Source organism: Pelodiscus sinensis, chromosome 1 (assembly GCF_049634645.1).
Source record: "Pelodiscus sinensis isolate JC-2024 chromosome 1, ASM4963464v1, whole genome shotgun sequence".
NCBI classification, from domain to species: domain Eukaryota; kingdom Metazoa; phylum Chordata; order Testudines; family Trionychidae; genus Pelodiscus; species Pelodiscus sinensis.
Window position 1 is genome coordinate 285,128,938 of NC_134711.1, and position 22,767 is coordinate 285,151,704.

Genomic DNA, 22,767 nt, shown 5'->3' on the forward strand with positions numbered 1-22,767 from the left:
ACCTTGCTGCACCTCACGCGGGGCGAGCAGGCACCCCTATGCCTCCCTTTCCCTCCTCCCTTTCCAGAATGCTGCCTCCCCTCAAAGCCTCTAGCCTCCTTGCCCTGCCTTCAGGCTTCCTCCCCTCAAAGCCTCCAGCCTCCTTTCCCTGCCCTCAGGCTGCGTCCCCCAAAGTTTTCTCAGAGTCCTCAAAACAAGAGCACACATTTCCCCAACTTCCTGCTTTCCTCCTCCCACACCCTGGCATCCAGGAGGATAGCCGGGACTGCTGAGGCCTTGGCCCTGCCCTCCCTGGTGGCTGGGAGGAAGGGGGAGAGCCAGGGTTGGCCCAGCCTCAGCCCTGCCTGATGGCTGGAGGGGAGGGGGCAGGCCAGAGCTGCCATACCTTGTCCTGGCCCTCCCCAGGGGCTGCCGACCTCCAGAGAGAGGGGGGTTGGTGAGCATAGCAAGCAGTAGGCACAGCCCCCTAGTAATTCTAAATGTGCTGATCAGGGGCATTAGTGATACTTTAGGAACTCAATGGCTAAGTACTCAAACCTATGACCTGTGATTGGTTTTTATTTTTCCTGTAAGCTCAAACTGTGGTTGGCCCTAGAAAGACATGTGACCATGCCACCTGGTACTGGAATCTATCTTGAACATGGAACTCTTGCATGAGGGTAGGGAGACCGAACAAAGAGTTAACACCCTGAGGCAAAGTCTATTTAAGGAAAGGAAAGCAATCAGTCAGGTCTTTGTCTTGAGCTGGCTTGAGAAAGTGTTTCCCCACCTCAACAGGATCCACATGAAGAGATCTAGAAACAAAGAACTGTAGAGAAAGGGTGAAGGTAAAGGTGGTGGGTTCAGATCAGAAAAAGATTAACTGTGGCTTGTTATAAGAACAGCTGATTAGGGTAAGAATTTGCATGTAACAAGATTCTTAGTGTATTTGAATTAGCTGGCATGTTTTGTTTGTTTTAGCTTAGTAACATTGATCTCTCTGTTTTCACTTATAATCACTTAAGATGGATTTATTTGGGGTTTTGGCCCTTTTCTGGGGGCTTTGTTTCTGGGTACTATCAGCAGTCTTATAGCTGAGTTCTCCTGGGGCTGAGCTGGTTCAGTGTCTGCGTTGCTCTGCAGAGGGGTGGTAACCCCAGCTTTGAGCCTTGGCCAGGGGAGACCAGAGCTTCTGGCCCAGCAGGACAGGGTAGAGGAGAGCACCAGAAGGCAGGAGGACAGGCATTAGTAGCTTGATCAGCCCACTGGGTGATAACCCCAAGGGGACTTCTATGATCCATCATGTCATCTACCTTCCCGCCCACATACTTGATGCCTCCTCTCAGAATTCTAGTAGATTGGTGAGGCATGATCTCCCTTTCCAAAAATCATGTTTACTCTTCCTCAACAAATCATGTTCATTTATGTCTGAAGTATTCCTTCACATATCACCGAGTCAACCTATGGAACTCCATACCAGAGGATATTGTGAAGGGCAAGACCATAACAGGGTTAAAAAATAACGAGATAATTTCCTGGCAGATAGGTCCATCAATGCCTATTAGCTGGGATGGGCAGGGGTGTTGTTCCTAGCCTCTGTTTGTCAGAGGCTGGGAATGGGTGACTGGGATCACTTGATTATTCCCCGATCTGTTCATTCCCTCTGGGGCACATGGCATAGGTTCCTATCCTGGGCTAAATGGTCTTTGTTCTGACCCAGTAGGGCAGTTGTTATGTTCACCTCAATCTCAATGGCATACCCTGAAATTATTATAAGAGTTGACATTGATACTGAGGGGACATTATGTATGGACAAATTCATACATTTAAAAATCATTTCTCACTATTACTCAAGGGCAGGTGGGAGCTACAGCCATGTGTGCCAGGACACTCTGCTTGCTCTTTTTCCACACTCTGCTTGCTCGTCTTCCAAGTCCATTCACTACTAGGACATGAAGGGAAAGTATACAGCTTGCATCACTTACACCTCTGCCCCCTTCCCTTATCTGCCAAGTGTGCGAGGAATGCACACAAGCTGTATTCTTTCACCTTGCTCCCTGATCATGAAGGGAATGGGAAGAGCAAGCAGCATCCCTGTAAGGCTAGGTCTAGACTTTCTCCCCGCAACTCTCCCACAATAGTGTTCTTGCTATTAGTCCAACAACTGCAGCTCCACTACTGTCACCAAAGGCGGGAACACTAGTATAAATAATGCACCAGTAGTATCTGGTGTTATCACCATAGCATAAAATCCTCCCCTGAGCAGGTTTAGATGACACAATCATTAAAATGCCAGTGGTTGGCCTATGTTAGCATTCTCACCATTGCTAGCAAAGGATGTTTGTTTACCTAGGTGCACCATTATCACCTAAATAATGCAATGAGGAATTTAGGATTCTGTGAAGATTTGCCAGTTACTTACATGTCCTGGAGAGGGACACAATTACAGTAAGAACTTGCAACTAACTAATGAGTAAAAAGCAAGAGGAAAAATAAAATGTAGTTGCTTGTTTACACAGACCACAGAAATGTATAATGTTTAGTCACTTTTACATAATTGTAATAACAAATTTTGCTTCATTTAACAAAATGCCATCCCATGCATTTAACAAAGCTGTGCTTCATCTCTGTGTACAATGATTTGCACATGACTGTTCCACATGATTTGTACTGCTTTTTTGGGCTACATTACAATTCAGTGAACTAGCCATTTAATTGCTTAAAAATTGAAATCATTCATCTGACTTTTCTTGGATTTATTTGACATTATGAAAGTAGAATTTCCAGGATTTAAAATGTATGAATTGGTGTGATTAAATGGTGAAAGGAGCAATGTTGTAATGATTTGTAATTATTTAATAATTAAAAAGCTCTCATGAATATTCTTGAAACCCCTGTGGAAAAGCCCAATACAGTGCTCATTTCATCAAGCATTCAGATCTAATCAGAATATATATTTTACAGCACCCTTTCTACAGCATTCTAAATGCAATCTACAAGAGCGTCATTTTTTTATTTCTTGTACTACTTTCTCTTCTCTCTATTTCATATGCACAAACATTTTGGATATTTAAAATCGTCATCTCCATTTTTAACATACAAAAAAATTTGTTCATTGACTGAAACTAAACAATATTCTGAGCACAGTAAAAGTAGTCAGATTTCATCATCAGCATAGACTTCCTGTTGCAGGCTATGGGGGGGTCACATTGGGTTTGTAGCTGCAGATGAATGATAACTTCTTGTTGCAGTCACAGCCATCCCACTTACCCTGGGCTGGAAACATAGACATAGAAAGATAAAAAGGAAAAGTAACATGAGTTTTTTCAGGAGCTCATTTGGGCTTAGCACAGTTCCTGGAAAACTAATTTTCCTCTAATTTGTGTTTACAAAATATATAAATTGCACTAATCAAAAGGTGATATTTTCTCCAAGTAATCCAGAAATCCAGGGGTAGTTAAGGTCCATTGGTAGGGTCAGGCAGAGATTATACAAAAATGGAGACTCCATTGTTTTACCCAAGGAAATGGTTTGTAGATCAGGATTTGAATTATAATAGTGGATCTCTGTGAGCAAATAGGCATGTGTGTTTTGTGGGTATGGGTGTTTTGGGAAGAAGTTCAGACCTTGATGAACAAGGAAGCTGTGTCTAGAAACAGAAAGCATCATTAGAATCACGTCTGGTTCTCTTTTCCATACTTCAAGAAGGATGTTGGTAAATTGAAGAGGGTTCAGAGAAAATCCATGAGAATGATTAAAGGACTGGAAAACCTGCATTATAGTGATAACCTAGATGGAGCTCACTGACACTAGCAGAGAGGGTTAAGTGGTGACTTGATCTAAGTACCTACATGGGAAACAAAACTTTGTTAATGGTCTCTTCAATCTAGCAGACTAATAATATACAACAAGGTCCAGTAGCTGAAACTGGAAGCTAGACACACTGAGACTGGAAATGTGATTTCATTAGTAAGGGAATTAATCATTGGAGCAGTTTACCCAGGACTGATGGATTTTCTATCAGTGGAATTTTTGAAATTAAGATTGGATCTTTTTCTAAAAGATATTCTGTTGTTCAAACAAGAATTAATTCAAGGACATCCTATGGCCTGATGATCATAGTGGTGCCTTCTGCCCTCACAACCTATTAATTTAAATGAAACAATTGTGCCTTATCCTCAGACCCTCTCCATGGTATGAAAATGCAAGTCATAAATAGATTGCTATTTTCTTTACCTCCTAAATTTAGGGTCAGGCAAATTTTTACTTTGAAGATACTGTTAAATACTCCACCAATGGCATTGAGAATCGAGCTTAGAGGCCTCTGGATGAAATTCGGCATCGATCCATCGGTCCATGTCAGAGAAGCACCCTGCAGAAAAGCAATACAGAGATTTAATGAAAACTGCAGACAACAGGTATTCTAATACTCTGCAGGGACTGAAAATGAGTGGGGGACAGGGCTTTTATGGAAATGTGTGCGGAATCTTATTACCTGCAGTAACATTATTGGCCTATAGAGCTGTATGAATAATATATTAGATTAATTTAATTTTCTTCCTTTTGTGAATTGTCCTCATATAGATTGTAATTTTCCTTCCTGCTAGTTATTTGTCAGAATTGGCCTATAGTTCACTTATGAGGAGTTTATAGAAGGTATTTGGTCTTTGATCTTTAAGATGTTTGGGTGGAGATTGAGAGCACATGGTACATTTCTGGTTCCTGATTGCACTTGTATAACTCACAGAATTGAGTTTCTAGTTCAATTAGTAATCGAACTAATTGAACTAGTATTAGGGTGTGTCTAGACTATCTAGTTTTGTCGACAAAAGTCCACTTTTGTCGACAAAACTATACCAGCGTCTACACTACCACTGAGTTCTGTCAACATAACGTCGACAGAACTCAGCAGTTTTGTCGACGCTGGTATACCTCATTTTACAAGGCATAACACCTTCTGTCGACAGAACTCTGTCGACAGAAGGTGTTATTGCCTGTAACATTGCGTCCAGACTACGGAGTTCTGTCGTCAAAGCAGCTTGCTTTGTCGACAGAACTCAATGTGTCTGGACGCTCTTTGTCGACGGAAGTTTTGTCAACAGTATCTGTCGACAAAACTTCCGTCGACAAAACGCGGTAGTCTAGACGTACCCTTAGTGATCACAAATAGGAGATTCACTTTCTTTGACTATTCCTTAGTACTAGTTGTAAATTCAGTGTATCAACAAAAGCTACTGCCAATGTTTGTTCATTTCCTGGAATATTGCTGGGAAGACAGTCCAAGTGAATTCATTAAAAAATCTGAATGAATATATTCACAGGAGCACAGCTGGCATTCTGACAGGCTGAAATTAAACCTAGAATTCATTATCCACAAGCCAGTTTAGCTAAAGGGGACTGAACCCAGGTCATCCTGATGTTGTGGGCTGCAGCTGGCTGGTGTGTGTGGGGGGTACGGGGGGCGCAAGAAGAAGGGGGAGGGGAACTGAAGAATTTTGGAGGGAGGTCAAAATCAAATCCGAAAAACTATGTTTATAGCAATTGAAAATATTTTGTTTTTCTGCCATCAAAAGCCAATTTTGGGGCAGGGGCTCAAATTTGAAAATGTCAAGTTGAACATCACTTAAAAAAACAAATTTTCCATGGAAAAACTTTTGATTAGCTCTTATGAGAACCTCTCCCAGTTAGTTCTTATTTTCATGCCTTTTCTGGGTACACTTACCTTTTGGTGACTTCCTCCTGACCAGAACTGGGTTGTCCTTTTGTCTGCATAACTGGCGAGGTTCACAAGGAAATCATTGTGAGCTGCACTGGAGATGCTGGTGAGGTGACCTCCTTTTGCTATAATCTGGCAAACACTCTGCATAGTAAAAGCAAATTAGACATACAGTGGGAAAGAGAGTGAGGGGAGAAGTTTGTGAAACAGAAAGGGGAGCAAGAAAAGTGGAAACGTTTGGGAACGGGTGAGAAGAGGGAGAGACAGAAATATAAGAGAGTGGACAGAGAAGGGCAGCAGAGAAAGAAATAGAAAGGCGGGAATAGAACATAACAGAGAAAGTATTTGGCTATGTCTACATTGCATTCCTACTTCGAGAGAGGAATGCAAATGCAGACAAACAAAATTGCAAATGAAGCGTGGATTTGAATTTCCCGTGCTTCATTTGCATAATCACGTTATGGCACTCTTTCAAAAAAGCACTATTTCAAAAGTGAAACCGCGGTCTAGATCCAGTTATTTCGAAAACAGCAGGCTTTTTCGAAAGATCCTGTACTCATTTGTGATTATGCAAATGAAGCATGGGAAATTCAAATCTGCGCTTCATTTGCAATTTCGTTTGTCTGCATTTGCATTCCTCTCTCGAAGGAGGAATGCAATGTAGACATACCCATATATAGTAAGCAAAGAAGGCCATAGAAATGGAGCAAGATGTAGGCCAGAGGGAAGGGGACATGTGAGAGGAAGAAAATAATGATAAAGAGGAAAACAAAAGCATTAAGTGTAGAATGGAGAGAAGGCCAAAAGGGAGAAAAAGGTGAGAGAGAAGAGGAAGATGGAGAAAACTGAAAGATAAAATGTTTTTAAGAAATAGCTTTTCTTGTTGTATACACTGATCAACAGGGTATAGAGCAATGCTTATCAAATGGGGGGGTTCTGACCTCTCAGAAGGGTCGCAAGATAATTACATGGGGGCTGTGAACGGCCAGCTACATGAGGCTGACAGTCCCAAGCCCCCATTAAATTAAATTAACCCCCCATTTTTAATATTAAGGGGGGGCACACTCAGGCTACATCTATACTACAAGGTTTTTGCGCAAAAACCTGTGGAGCGTCCACACCTCAAGTGCATTTTTGCGCAAGAAAATCTACAGTCAATTGACAGAACAGTGGGCTTTTTGCGGTGTAGGTATACCTCCTTCTACGAGGCATTACTCCTTTTTGTGCTACAGCTCTTGCGCAAAAAGGCATGAGTGGGTTCCCCACAGGGGTTTCTTGAGCAAAAAGAGCCTATCTGAAAAAGCACAGGTGCTCTGATGGGCCATCAGAGCTTTCTTGGGCAAGAGTGTCCATGCAGCATGGACGCTCTCTTGCACAAAAACGCATCACAAAAGTGATGTGCCTTAAGGTGTGGATACGCTTTTGTGCAAGAAGTTTTTGCACAAGAACTCATCTGCAAAAGACTTCTTGCACAAAAACCCTGCAGTGTAGATGTAGCCTCAGTCTTGCTGTGGGAAAGGGGTCACAAATGCAAGAAGTCTGAAATGCACTGGGGTAGAGATTTCTCTCAATTATGTTTTGCTGAATGGTATTGTGTAGTTTTTGCATCTGTCCTCAGGTAAGCAGATTTTTTATTCCCCTAAGGCAGGAGGCCTTTGCAGCTTGAAACAAAGCCCCAAGAACCCTTTCTCAATTCACCTAGTGGGAAAAGGCACTTGTTTAAACTAGGAAGAAGGCAGCACCACTTGGCAAATATTTACATCAAGTGAAGTGCATTTGATAGAGGAGTTTGCATTCTGGAAATTTGCATATTTTGAAAAATATACCGGTACAGCAACATAGCACTGGTCTCATCTGGTATGATTAGAACAGGGTGTGAAATTGTGGCATAGTGGGGGTGCCTTGCTGGTGGCTAGGCTTGGGCAGCGGGTGACCTCCACTGATGGCTATTTGTAGCACGGCCCAGCAGGACAGCAGATGAGTCACTAGGCAAGGGCCTCTCAACCTGTCCAACCAGTTGCCTCCCAGGGAGAGAGACAAAGGGAGGAAGGCAGGACCAACCCCTGGCTGGGGGGCAGGGCTGGAAGAGAATTAGTTTCGGTCTGGGAAGCAGGGGAGAAGGGGCTAGGGAGGGGGGCTGGGATTGTAGGGCCCAGCCACCTTCCATCTAAAGGGAGGGGGCTCTGAGGCCTCCTAGCCCCAGTTCCTGTAACCAGATTACATCTGTGCTGTCTCTTGGAGAAGCAATAAACTCCCTCAATCCTATTGGCCGGCGGAGTCTGTTCATGACACTACAGGGGTGCAGGAGTGGGGAAACCCCAAAACGCTGTTAAAGAAATAAAGGCAGAATATTTTTTAGCAAGCTCCTGAAATTTGGAGGAACAAGGACAAGGCAAAAGGAATTTGCTCTTTGGAAGTGATTTTATGAGGCAGAGAGATAAAAGCTGTGCCTCATAGCAATGGGTTAGCATAGAATCATAGGACTGGAAGGGACCTCAAGAGGTCATCGAGTCCAGCCCCCCGCCCTCAAGGCAGGACCAAGCTCCACCTACACCATCCCTGACAGATGTCTATCTAACCTGTTCTTAAATATCTCCAGAGAGGGAGATTCCACCACCTCCCTTGGCAATTTATTCCAATATTTGACCACCCTGACAGTTAGGAATTTTTTCCTAATGTCCAATCTAAACCTCCCCTGCTGCACTTTAAGCCCATTACTCCTTGTCCTGTCCTCAGAAACCAAGAGGAACAAATTTTCGCCTTCCTCCTTGTGACACCCTTCCTCCTTGTGACAGCATGTACATTCAGAATGGGGGGTTGGGCCAACTGCCTCACAAACATCCCAGTCTTCATCCAAACCTTCCCTTCATCTTGGAATTAGGATTTTAACAAGGAATTTAAAATTCTTTGGTTTATTGCAGAACCAATAGATGGAAGAGAGTTTAGATGGAAATAGGCCAATGTTCAAAGGCAGTGACTCCTGACCAGAGGAGAGAGATGGGATTGAATGAGAGTTGTGTTCAGATTTTGAAAGATCTGAGAGCTGAGTAGGACTTGGTTCATAGTTACCCAAGCACCTCACCTGGCAAAGCTGGAGACTGCTAGCTCACCACCTGCTCAGCCCTTCAAAATGTATCAAGCACCTTCTAACTGAGATTGATACATTTCAGGAAAATCAGAAAGGCTGGAGAAAAGAAACAAATACCAAAAAGATAAAAGACAACAGCACAAAGGGAAAGAGGAAAAATTCTCATTTTGAAGAATCTGGTACCTCAGCCTCAGCCCATGTTTTTTGCTCCTGGACAAACTTGTAACACTGGCCCATGTAACTGAACCATCCTTCCTGGCAGGGACCTTGACAGAACAATTCTGACTCTGCTAATGAGAAGTCAGATTGAGCTGGGACTTGACTGTTATCAGCTGAAGGCCTACTGCCCGTGAACATGCTGTCCAAGAACCGAACATCACGACGTTTGGCATCTGGGTTTTCATCACCTAAAAGAAATACAAACTGACTTTCAAAGAGAGATATGAAAGAACAAAAGTCCATCTCCCTCACCTTGAATGTCTCTTTAAATCTAGATGAACTGAGTTAAAAGGGTTCCTATGGAAAGTGAAACAAGAATGATTTGTAGATCATAATTAAGAGAAAATGCTGTGCTACATATACAGTGGGACAATTCTTTCTTTGACTTTTCTAAAAAATTGAACATGTGAAGTGCACGCAGCTTAGGAGTCAAGTTCTGATGAGGTCATAAACAATATTAGTTTGCTGCTCTCATTGCAGGGTCCCGTGAACACTTCTCACCTTGCTGATTCTTTTTTGGCTGTGCCCTCTAGGAGAGAATGTAGCAGGTCAGAACTGAAAGGCTCTGTCAGGTAGTTGTTGGTTCCCCAGACTAAAACAGCAGTTGGTGCTACAGATCAGGAGCACATGCAGTTGGAAAGTTTTTCAGGAAGGACCCAGGACAAAACAAGTAATGGGAATTGCAGGTAGGGGTTGAAGAGTATCAACAGAGGTTTCGGAGAGAGAGGGGACAATACAGAACAATACAGGGCTGTCAGGTCAGAACTCAGATTAATTTTGTGAAGTTACATAAGAACATAAGAACGGCTGTACTGGGTCAGACCAAAGGTCCATCTAGCCCAGTAGCCTGTCTGCTGACAGTGGTCAGCACCAGGTGCCCCAGAGAGGGTGGACCGAAGACAATGATCAAGCGATTTGTCTCCTACCATCCTTCTCCAGCCTCTGACAGACAGAGGCCAGGGACACCATTTTATCCCCTGGCTAATAGCCTTTTATGGACCTAACCTCCATGAAATTATCTAGCATCTCTTTAAACTTTAATGCAGAAATTTATTTCTGACAGCCTTCTGAGTAAACATTGGCACAGTTGAAGTTAACTTCCAAATATTGTTTTCTCTCACACCTGTGGTGCAGCTTGTCATTTCCTCTACCTCCTTAGAATCTGCATGTACCCATTCAAGTTTCATCTGGTGGAAGAAGCTCCACTTTCCCTTCTAGAGCTAGATCTGCCTGGCACTAGCCAAGCAGCAATAGGGGGAGGAGGGCACAATGAATATTTTCATCTCCCCATGTAGCTTCCTGACTGAAGACCTGCACAATCCCAGTCTCTTTTAATACCTGGGGACTCAAGGCATGCCAAATCATAGAGAGTGGGAGTGAATTATGGTGCTGCACCCTTTCCTCAACTCCACATTGCAATCAGCAGCGAAGGCCAGGTGCAGAGAGGGGAGTGTGTTGCAGGGACAGAACAGGCACAGTGCAGTGGTTGTGTTTCATGAGAGTTCTCTCCCAGAGTATTTCTTGGGTGGGACGGGTCCCTACCACCTCCACAGCAAGGGCAAGTCAGTAGCACCGTGGACTTCCATGTTCTGCTCAACTGGCAAACATCTATTTGTCTTCATGGGCAACCTGAACATACACACACCTGTGCACACGCACACACACATTCACACTCACTCAGCATCTCCTATCTGTGTCAATGTTAAAGCAGCTCATTCTCATTTTCTCCCTGTCCCATTCATTACACTAGGAAGCGCTGTATTTCTGGGATGAGGACAAGACATGGATCACTGGGAATTACGGAGGACCTTTTGCAGCTGTTTGCATGTAGAAGGCTTGCACATGGGCACGTCACTCCGGGCCTGGCCCCAGCCTTTGCTCAGAGTCACTGCATTTCAGAAACATTAAAAAATACACCAGATTCATTCTGTGTTAAAAAACCCCAAATCTTCAGATTTTCTGCTTTAAAATAATTCTGTGCTGCTAACAATAAGGAACAAATGCCGGGGAGGCTAAGTTTATTTTTTTGCTGCTTCAGACAGACACTCTAGATGCATTTTACTCACCTTCCATGCCTGGGAGAACCAGTATTCCTAGGAGCAGGAATGGAAGGGGCTTCATCGCTAGGAGGCCTTGTGACACTGTTGCCTGTAATGTGCAAATATCAGATAAAAGTTGCTCATCTAGGTACCTCACTGCTGGTCAAGTAAGAGATGGAAGAGCTTTGCAGGATAACTCCATCTGTCAGTGTAACAGAAGGGAGAAATGGTATCTTTACATCACACTAAGGATGTGTCAACACAGAACCCTAAACTCGAAATAAGATATGCAATTTGCGCCAAGCAAATCGCGGATCTTATTTCAATTCTATTTAAAAATAGCTTATTTTGAAATTTGGCACATCTAATCTTTTAATCTTGCTTTAAAAGTCTGTATCTCTAGTGCTAAAGCAGGTAGACAGGAGTGAATGAATGAACAGCAATAGAACTCTTCAGAGGTACTCAGCAAGAAGTTGTGTGCAGACAATGTTGGGGATACCTAGATGACACTTTTATATTCCAGTCTCCATAACACTATGAGCTAATGATGGACAGAATAGAAGGAAAATACCTGAAGTGCTAAAATAATAATGGCAAGTGAGGGGTAAAATGTAGTAATCGGATACTGAAGAAAGAAAGAGGAACCAACCCAGGGAAAGGATGAATGAGGTTCTCTCATGGACTCTAATTAGCATTAATGTGAATCACATGGCTAACTCTGACAGACAGGGGCCAAACTCAACTCTAGTGTGGCTTAGCTAGATGCTGATCTTCATTACATTGGGGCAAATCTCAGAGTAATTCCATTAATCCAGTGGGGTTACTCTGGATTTGCACAAGTGTAGTAGAGATTAAAATCAGGTCCCTTGTCTTGCACACCTTCTCCCCCTCCCATCCCCCTCTTCAGTGATTAAGAGAAAAGTAAGAAATGTATAAAGAAGAAGATGATACATATGCATTGATAGAAAGAAGATACAATAAATAGACAGAGATGCAGAAAGAGATGAAGTAAATAGAGATAAATACCGTATTGCAGATTCTCTTTTTTTTTCTTCCTCCTTTTCACTTTGGTGCAAGATAAAAACTGTGTCCTTGAGAAATTTATTATGCCCACTTTGGCAAGGATGGTGATTCCCTTTGGTAAACGAGGCTACTAGCTCCAATGTTTAGCATAAAATCTGTTTATATAGTCTCTCTTTCTTAAACAAATATGGGAGCAGTCTAGTTCTCACATTGGTGTTGTTTTAAGCACCTTTGGCTTGTTTATCAAAGCCTTTCAGAAACACACCTTAATTTGAAGAGTCCATAAAGAAAGTAGGGCCATAAGAACAGATAAATTCCCTTCACAACCTGAGGGAAAGTAGGGCCATCCTTCCAGGGTGGCTGTAATAAAAGTAGGCTATCTTAGGGTATGTCTAGACTACATGCCTCTGTCGTCAAAGGCATGTAGATTAGGCTACCCGGCATAGGGAAATGAAGCCACGATTTAAATAATCGCGGCTTCATTTAAATTAAAATGGCTGCCGTGCTCTGCCGACCAACTGATGATCAGCTGTTTGTCGTCAGATCGGGGCAGTCTAGATGCACTGCGGTCCACAAGGAAGCCTTTGTCGACCGGCACAGGTATGCCTCATGAAACCAGGTTTATCTGCGCCGGTCAACAAAGGCTTCCTTGTCGACCGTGGCACATCTAGACTGCCCTGACCTGCCGACAAATAGCTGATCATCAGCTGGTCGGCATACCGTGGCAGCCATTTTAATTTAAATGAAGCCGCGATTATTTAAATCGTGGCTTCATTTCCCTATGCCGGGTAGCCTAATCTACATGCCTTTGACGACAGAGGCATGTAGTCTAGACATACCCTTACTGGTCCCAAACAGGAACATGCAATATTTGGGCCCATCATTGCAGAATGCTTCAGCATTCATTGTACACTGCAGGTACCTAGAATTGAGCGAATGTGGAAGTTATTTCTTATCCCATCAGATGAAGAGATTCCCTTCTGGACAATCTGTTGATGAAACAGTGGTGCAGGTTACATCTAAGAACCCATTTAAGCTCTATTAACACAGAGATCTTCCCCCATGCTCCACTCTGTCCTTAAACCTTCTTCAAACACACTCATGTACAGTAAATACTTCCAATATTGATTAATTGCTCTGAATCACATCATGTGATTGAAGCATATGTTTGAGTTCATGCATTCCTTTAAAACCCAAATATTTGTTAAAGAGGTTGAAATGAACTCCTCTACCCCTCTCTTTGTACAAATATAAATTCATTGCCACCAGGCCAAGAGAGAATAGTTCCCTAAAGATAGTCCTGCCTCTTTAAAATTAAAAAGAGGTATAATGATTAGCTGAAGGCAACACAGAAGCAGGCGGGAAATCCCACAACCCCCTTCTCCCTCCCCCCCACACACACACCAGGTTTGTGCGCCCCCCCCCCCCTCCTTTTGGGTCAGGACCCTATAGTTACAACACTGTGAAATTCCACGTTTAAAAAGCTGGAAATATGAAATTTACCAATTTTCAAATCCTATGGCTGTATAATTGGGCATAATGGCCTGTGAATTTGGTAGGCCCCTATATATACCTCTAGGGTGTGCATTGCAGTGGCATATTTCCCTTTGTTTTATCTTACAAACAACACGTGAAGGATTGACTCTGCTACCATAAAAGCATGAATCTGGCAAGGTACTCCCAATGTAAGCAATAGTTGCAGAGTTGTATCCTTCATTACTAGTTTGCTTCTCCTGCCTTACGCTCAGCCCTTCAAGGTCCTGTAGTATGGAAAAAGGTTTGTTTTGTGGTGAAAAAGCATGGGGTGAAAGGAGGATTATGGACTAAACCCATAGGATGATGGTAAATAAGTACTCTGAGTAGTTTAACCATTTTTCATTCCCACCATAATAAATTTATAAAAGAATCTGAGTGCATACTGCATGCCATTTGCTAGATAGCACATGTCTCTCCACTGTGCTAAATGAGTACATTATAATAGTACCAATTCATCTAATCAATGGATCTGGCTTCTCTTTACTTAATTCATGACCAGTCTGTGAACTGATAATGATTCTCTTGAATTTATTCATTATTTGAAATAACTCACTAAATACTTTAAGTAGATAATTCTTAGCCCATACGTAACCCTTCTGCCAGGTAGAGCAAGCAGCAGCAGCCAGGACCAAGTTCAATATGTAGGGGTTCCTGTCTGTCCCTCCATCCAACAAAGACCTGGCTTAAGAAAATTCACACCTAAATAAATTCATACCTGCATAAATTTAAAATAATAAAAGATACTCCTCATGGGGCCTCTTTTTAGCCCTATCATTGAGACAGTGGGGAGAAACAGGTTGAAAAGTCTTACAGCTCACACCTGGAGGCATGTAGCTTGATGATAGAGTGCTTCTGAGAGGCAATGCTTCCCCACTTGCAAGCACAGAGTCTGAGTGTAGAAAAGAAACTTTTAACAAAAGGGAGGGAAATAACTTGGCATTAATTTGGGGAACCACCACAAACAGGATCAATAAATAAAATCACAAATAAAAGTTCCTCCCCAAGAAGGTTGGGCAATGTCTTTTTCCTCTTAGGTTCTTAAGTCCAGCAATGTAAATGTCCCCTTCATATGCCCAACCCTTTTGTGCACCCCAGACACAGTTGCTGCCCTTGGTCAGGGCAGACCCCAAGTTCAGAGTTCACCTTCCATCCTGACTGAGGGGAGGTAAAGAAGTGTCTTACTCCACTAATCACTCACCATCTGCCTGATCACTGCTTTCTGCCACTGCCCTTCTGGCTGCTCATCCCACTGCTGCTGCTCATCGCTGCTTTGCTGCTTCTGCCAGCTGACCCACCAGCCACATGTTTCTCCCATCGGCTGTCCTGCTGGCCAACCCGCTCACTACTTCTGCTAGCTTGTGGTGGATTTGGTTTTGGGAAAACCCGATGATTTCAGCTCTTGGCCCAAAGCACAGTCCAGACACAAGAAATGTCAGCATACACCAGAGTAAATTCATAATAATAAAAGAGACTCCTTATAGAGCCTATCTTTAGCTCTTTCATTGAGAAAGTGGGGAGAAACAGATTGAAAGGTCTTATAGCTCACACCTGGAGTGCAGGTAGCCTGCTGATTGAAAGTCCTGCCCTCCTCGATTAACCTCACAGAGCTCTGGCAGAGGAGCCCTTGTCCATCTGACATTCTTTACATTAGCAGTGTCTCTATCTTTCTAAACTGGGTTAAACAGTCTAACTTTCTGCATCCCCACAATTAATTGCAAGCACTGGTGATCTTATTTCACAATCCTTGGTTAATGTAATTTGTGACACTCCCTCCCCCCCAAACCAAATTGATTGCAATGGCCAAAACATCACTGCACCAGTTGAATATCTAGCAAATGTAAGCAAACAGAAGCAAACTGTATTTACATGCACACCCCCAGAATCTCATTTTTTAAACTAAGAGTGTTTCCCACCTGTGCGCCAGGTTAAGCACAGTGATAGAAACGTAGCCGTGTTAGTCTGGTGTAGCTGAAACAAAATACAGGACTATGTAGCACTTTAAAGACTAACAAGATGGTTTATTAGATGCTGAGCTTTCGTGGGCCAGACCCACTTCCTCAGATCAAATAGTGGAAGAAAATAGTCACAACCATATATGCCAAAGGATACAATTAAAAAAAGAACACATATGAAAAGGACAAATCAAGCACAGACTTTCTTTTTTGTATTCCCACAATAATTACAGACGTTGCAATTAGTATTAACACAATTTGTGACTCAACACCAGCCAAGCTGATTACAATGAGTAAAACACCACTCCATCAGTTGATTATTTAACAAACATAAACATAGCAGGAGCAAACTATTTACATAGAAACACCCAAGTTTCTCCCCATTTCCAGCTGGCTGTAAGAGACACATTCCTTCAGATACTGCGCACATCTAGATCCTCTGTGAGCAGCTCATTGAGCATATTAAAAATGGTGCTATTTTGATCAGCACATTGTATATTTCCATTTTCTGCCTGGGTGAACATAACTCTGAGAAGGAGGTTACAGAGCATGCATATAAAATTCATTTTCCATGAATATCCTGCAGTATTTTCTAGAAATTCACTATTTCAGTGAACATTCTTACTCATGTTCATTTGCTATAATATTTATTGAAAGTAAATACAGAAAGTTTCTGGATGGGACTTTCAATTGCCTTACGAGTCCAAGTCCCATTGAGAGTCAATAGGACTTGCAATTCTACCTCACTTAGTGCATTTGAAAATCCCTCCCACTACAACACTTCAAAGCACATTTGTTGATAAATCTGAAGGAATATTTATAGAAAAATTGTGTAGGTTTCACCTGGGTCTACTCTTTGTTTCTTCTGCCTCTATAGAGCTGTATCTCCATTGTTTGTTTCTCATGATATGAGTATGCTCCATTTCCCAGGACCCTGCATTGTGCTGTGCTACTGGAAGGGCTGTTCTTCAAAATTAAGGCTTTCTCCGAACAACCCCAAGCTATCTGAGCCCAAGTGTTTTTATAACCACAAAATGATGACTGAGGAAATGTTTCATTTAGCTGTTCAGAGAACACCCAAATCACTGGGAGAATTTGAATGGTCAGACCCATCCGTACACAGTAAAGAGGTGGGACATTGTAAAGAATCAGCAGGTTGATGGTTGAAGGCATATAGTCAACTTCCCAGAGTTATTAGTAACTCTCTCTCCCTCTCTGTGTTGCTAGGATATTTGTCAACAAAATGAAAATGACAGTTCCTGGGGAGAAACTGGATTTTATTTTAACACTGTTTTCTGTGGAAAAGCCAGGCTCAATTTCCAGGGGTGAGTCAGAGCTGAATAGAATTTGCTTTGTATGTAAGGTCTTTCATATTCCAGGTAATTCAGTGTGCAACACTGTAAACTAAATGCTCACAATTCACTAACAGTATAGACAAACACAGCAGGCATTTTGCATTAAGCAACAGCACACATAGCTGTAGACGTCAGAAGCAGGGTTTTTTGGGGTGGGGGAGATCAGGATTATTCTTTATATTCATATTGGAAAAGTGCTATTGATTTAACCATGAATAGAGATTATCTTGCTTTAGATAGCCTACCGTATGTTTTCTGGAAAGATTTAATTGTTGTACTTTCCCCTCTGCCTGAAATGCCTTCCAATCCTGCATAGCATGTAATCCCCTTTCCTTCATATTCCTCTTCAAAACTCACCTGTTCCCACAGTCTCTCCAATGCTGACTCCTACACACATGCTTCCCTTCTAAAGTAGGAAAACAATATTTTAAAAGCTGCTTGTGCAGTCACCCAAAATATAAAGCAAGCAATCTTATTAGCTTACCCTGTGTCATTTCTTCTTCTATTTTGTCATACCACAGCCAATTTACCATACAATTTTAACAGGCTTACTCACACTGAATAGCATCTTCCTCACCATTGACTTCCTTGGAACTTCTTGTTTGATAATGTTCTACCTAATGTGAGTGAGGGTATCAGAATCTGTTCCTCAGTTTGCAAACCCTTAGAGGTAGGAATTAGCTATGTATCAGCTTGGTAAATCACTACATACATGCTTACCTTAATCCCTAGCATCAGCACTCTACAATGGGTGAAGAGGGAAAGGAAGGTGTCTCCATTTTAGCACTATGGAGTGTGAAGTCTGCATTATTTCCAAGGTCCTTGCCGACAGGAGAGCAAAGCATTTGCACAGAGGAAAGACAGACAGAGCTCTGGTTTTTGTTCTTTCCTTCCCCATGGCTGTACCTCAAATTCATTCTAGATAGGCACAGTGATCCAGTTGCAGTACTTCTTTATGTTTCTTTCCAGAGCCTCCAACCAGCGTCCATTCTATGTGGGGCTGGAAATTTGGTTCTGCTTTTTTTCTTCCCCTCCAAGGAGCTCTACTGGATATTTGATTGAAAGAGTGTGATTATTGATACAAAGTTTGGTTTTGTCTCATGTTTTGTGAACCTGTCTTTTGAGAGATAGGGTAAGATGGGTGAAAACTGGAAGAGGAATCCTAGTCCCCATCGTTCTCCAAAAGTTTCATGCGTACAAGTTCCTCCATCGGCTCAGGATACCTACTTACTGAAGGTAACAGACTGATAGAAAACAAAGCTCAGTTTTCTCTCTGTTTCACTCACAGGGCATCTCACCTCTTTTGCTTAAATGAAACAAAAATGTCCCTTGGTTAGGTAATAGAAGAGCTAACTCCTATCTGATTCGAGCTGCATAGAGTATAGCAGCCCTTTCGCATCCCTTAGACGACATTGTCACCTTTGCATCCATTCATATATTTTATTTAACCTTTTTCTCACGTGCTTCACAGGAACTAATTCCAGGGTTCTGAGCAGGCTGTAGAAATGAAAGGAACAGGAGGGACCAGAAACAATCTGAGGCTCAGGCCGAGAAGGCAACAGTAGCAGGAAAAGGAACACCAGAGACCAGAAAAGATCTGGCATGCTACGAAAAAAAAGTAGCAAGCCGAGGAAGAGCCACAGCTTAAGAGAAAGTATGCATACCCATCCTCAGGACAGTGTCCCTCCCAAATGCAATGATAGTTTCCAACTGCAGTTTGGGCTTTTTTGACAGTCTGCATTGAGAGGTGAACCACAAATCAGCCTCTATTTCAAGCATTATTCAGGATATGAAGAAACATATCTGGAGGCTAAGCAAGAGGGTCAGAGCTGAGACACAGAGTAAGAGGGAAAACAACAGCAGGACAGAAAGTTGGGCATGTGAGTGACTGGAGGAGAGCCAAACAGGCATGCAGATATCATGAGGATAGTGAGAAGTACCAAGGACTTAATCACATCAGGAGATCAGTGTCTGCTATTTGTATCCTAAAAAAAGTGAGTCAGACACTCAGAAGAGAGAAGGTGCAGAAGGCAGAAAACTCAGCACAAGTCACATTATTGTAAGGATCTGCTTACCCACGGGGAGCAGAGGTAACATCTTAGAGCAGCAGTTCTCAAACTTCAGTGCACCGTTAACCTCTTCTGACAACAAAATTATTACACAGCCCCAGGGGGAACAAATCCCAAGCCCCACTGCCCTGGGTAGGGGAAGAGACCAGGGAAGAGCAAAAGTGAAGTCTTCTGTCCTGGGAGGGAACATGTAACCTTAGCCCTGGGCAGTAGGGTTTGGGCGTGGGCCCAGGCCCTGGTCCCCTGAAAGTCCAACAATAGCCTTGGCAACCCCATTAAAATGAGGTTGGGACCCACTTGGGTCCCTACCCACAGTTTGAGAACTCCTGTCTTAGAGGGAGCTGTCCATTCTTGTAGCCTAATTTCTGAGTATATTTAAATGGTTCAAGATGTTGCAATTAAAGCTTGTCTGTAAAGGTTAATTGCTGCTTTATTTAATAAAATCCCCTGAAATAGAATAATAGACCTAAATCCCCTTGTTACTGTTTGAAATCAGTTTAGAGACAGATGTAAATTTAGTCCTATCTGTTAAACTGCCATCAGCTGCCTTGTTCTGACAGGACCTGAAGCGAGGCCAGAAATGCTACCTCTATAGCATCATGAGAGTTTACGACAGCAAACCTCTGAGGGAAATGCTGTCCCATCGGTACAGGCTCAATCTCCAGCACCAAAATTTGCTGGGTAAGTGTCTGCTTGCACTACAATGTGCATAGGCAGTCTAGAGAAATGGAATTCTGGAGGATAAACGTGGGATTTGAGTGGATTAGAAGGAGAAATTTATGGTGACTCACAAAATGAAGCCTGGAATATTTTACGGGCAGAGGTTAGGAAGCCTTTAGCTGATGAGTTCTGCTTTCCTCAGCAGAGACCATGGTCACAACAAGTAGGAAACACTGATGTTATTTATTCATTAGCGGAGTACAGGCAGTCCCCGGGTTACGTACAAGATAGGGACTGTAGGTTTGTTCTTAAGTTGAATCTGTATGTAAGTCGGAACTGGCTTCCAGATTCAGCCGCTGCTGAAACTGACCGCCAGTTCTGACTTACATACAGAATCAACTTAAGAACCCCAAGCGTCCCCAAGTCAGCTGCTGCTGAAACTGATCAGCAGCTGATTTCAGAAAGCCCGGGGCAGAGCAACTCTGCCTCGGGTTTCCTGTAGTCAGCGCTGGTCAGTTTCAGCAGTGGCTAAATCAGGACGCCTGGGGCAGAGCAGCTGGGGTGCTGCTGGGTTGCTCCAGTAGCGCCGCTCCTCGGCACTACTGGACCAACCCAGCAGCACCCCATCTGCTCTGCCCCAGGTGTCCTGATTCAGCCGCTGCTGAAACTGACCAGCAGCGGCTGAATCAGGACCAGAGCAGCTGGGGTGCTGCTGGGTTGGACCAGTAGCGCCCAGAGCGGCGCTGCGGGACCAACCGGCAGCACCCCAGCTGCTCTGCCACAGGCGTCCGGAGAAAAGCCTAGTCTGCTGGGGGGGGGGGGGCGTACTAGCTGCGCCCCTCCCACCCCAGCAGACCAGGAAGACACGGGCGGCGGACCGAGACGCACCGCGGTCCCGCCGCCTGGGTCCTCCGCGGCTTTGCTCCCAGTTTCCCTGGTCTGCTGGAGACCAGCAGACCAGGGAGACGGGGAGCAAAGCCTCTGAGGACGCCGGCAGCGGGACAGCTGCGGGGAGTCTGGGCTGTCCCGCTGCCGGCTTCCCCGCGGCTTTGCAAAGCCGCGCGGGGGGGGGGGCTCGGGCAGCGGGGCTGCCCCACTGCCCGAGCCCCTCCGTGGCTTTGCTCTGCGTCTTCCTGGTCTGCAGACCAGGGAGACGCAGAGAAAGCCCCAGAGTACACGGGCGGCAGGACCGCGAGGTCCCGCAGTCCGTGTACTCTGTGGCAGCCCCGTTCATATCTGCGGATCCGACATAAGTCGGATCCGTGTAAGTCGGGGACTGCCTGTACCAATCCCTACCTCTGGGTGCTATTACCAAAATGTTGAAAGCATAAAAGAAGAGAAAAAATATTAAAGATACTACATCAACTCCTTCCATCAAGGCATCCAATGGACATTCTCCTAATCTAGCCATCCTGTCCCTCATCCCACACTCCTACTAAAGGTCCATAGAAATCAGATGGATCTTTGTGGTATGCCTTGAAGGTCAACAAATCTGAGCTGTGATAGACAATGAATTTGAGTTGAAGACCTTTCATGGGAACTGCCCTACCAGCAAGAGTAGCCTTTCCTAACCTACACCTTCCCATCTAAAAAACTGTTAGCTCGACTGCTTGTGCTGATCACAACGGCAGTGATAGCCACAAAGAAAGGTAATCTCTACTCTAGCTGGACACAAAACTATTTAGGCTTTTAAAAGGTTACAAACAATATTTTAAAATCCATTCAGATTACAGGAGGAGCTTATGGTCCATGTAATTGGAGAGAGAGGTCACAAATGGAGACAAGTAGCAGAAATTTACGCTAGCACCACCGATGTATTAATCTCAAATATCATTTCTTCTCCTGCCACTGACCACATCATCGGCAATGTCCCATCTCTGTGAGATAGCAACTGACAGCAGAAGATTCTGAAACTCTAATTGTAATTACAAATATCTTCAGACTTTATAGCTCATGCATGGCACAGAGCACTTCTCATCCTGACACTTTTGACACACCGTGCTGCATGAAGTGATGCTGCTATATTGCTTGCTCAGCTAGTGTTTCTGTACAGTTTGGTGCTTTTCCAACACATACTACAATTTATGGTGAATTTATTGCTATGCAACTTCACTGCCCGTCAAAGATATAGTAATTGTGCATGTATGTATGTATACTACTTGATTCTTGTTCATTTTCCCTGTCCTCTCACTCAGGTTACATTACCGAGCATGAAGTCAGGTCTTACGTCTCCTTCCTGGATGAAGCTGCAGAGAAAGGAGAGGGGACGACCTCAGCTCGAAACAGCACCTCTCTGAAGTCCAGAGCTGGGAGAACTCAGCTGGCATTAACAGGCTGCAGTTCATAGATTTTAATGCCAGAAAAGATCTCTGTGATTGCCTAGCCTGACCTCTCATATAACATATGCCAGAGAACTCCCCAACCCCAGCAAATAATCTCTGTTGGAACTAGAACCTCTCTTTTAGGAAAGGGTGATGTTTATTTAACTGTTTAAATGTTGATTTAAAAATTTCCAATGATGGTAAATCCACTATATCCCTTGAGAAATTGTTCCAGTGGTTGCTCTCAGTGTTAAAAAATTGTTCCTTGTTTACAATTTGAATTTGTTTAGCTTCAGCTTCTAGCCATTGGCTCTTGTCATACCATTGTCTGCTCGACCGAGGGACCAATTTTCAATATTTTATTTCCCAGGTAGGCACTTAACAAGATATGAGCAAGTCACCTCTTAACCTTCTCTTTGTGTAATCAGGTTGGATTAGAAAAGGTAGCATGGACATACCACAGTCTGAGTGGAAAGATGTTGGATAATTGTCTGTCCTTCGCTAAACTTTTTCTGTAAGAGCCGGATTCTGATATTAATAAATATAAACTATTCCTCGCTTAAACTTAGTCTTCCTCTTTCTCACTAATTTGTAGGAATTCACAGTGACTGAGTCTAGCCAGGTCAACTTTGTGGGAACTGGAAGGATTGGCGATTAGCCCATCTTTCTGTGTTTAAAGCAGTGACGGTATTTTAACAACCTTGTGATTAAGACTGGCATTTCTTAGCAGTGTGATGGTGGGAATGGTTCTATTGGTTGTCTTGTAGTGGTGAGAGGTATGTGAAAAGAACAGGCTAGGAGGGGCTTGGA

General features: G+C 43.5%; 2 protein-coding genes across 2 annotated transcripts; one reads left to right on the top strand and one right to left on the bottom strand.

The window, feature by feature from the left end:
• Nucleotides 1-1,054: 1,054 nt before the first annotated feature.
• On the bottom strand, nucleotides 1,055-15,331 carry LOC102450415 (lectin-like). Its single transcript, XM_014574195.3, has 6 exons — nucleotides 14,799-15,331; nucleotides 11,069-11,150; nucleotides 8,967-9,190; nucleotides 5,702-5,839; nucleotides 4,216-4,351; nucleotides 1,055-3,255 (listed from the first exon to the last, which is right to left on the bottom strand). The coding sequence occupies exons 1-6, from the start codon at nucleotides 14,913-14,915 to the stop codon at nucleotides 3,173-3,175; spliced, it is 780 nt and encodes a 259-aa protein (XP_014429681.2). The 5' UTR covers nucleotides 14,916-15,331; the 3' UTR covers nucleotides 1,055-3,172.
• Nucleotides 15,332-18,009: 2,678 nt separating this feature from the next.
• On the top strand, nucleotides 18,010-22,058 carry FAM216B (family with sequence similarity 216 member B). The gene is made up of 3 exons (XM_025185288.2): nucleotides 18,010-18,143; nucleotides 19,537-19,657; nucleotides 21,832-22,058. The coding sequence occupies exons 1-3, from the start codon at nucleotides 18,045-18,047 to the stop codon at nucleotides 21,981-21,983; spliced, it is 372 nt and encodes a 123-aa protein (XP_025041073.1). The 5' UTR covers nucleotides 18,010-18,044; the 3' UTR covers nucleotides 21,984-22,058.
• The last annotated feature ends 709 nt before the right edge of the window (nucleotides 22,059-22,767 follow it).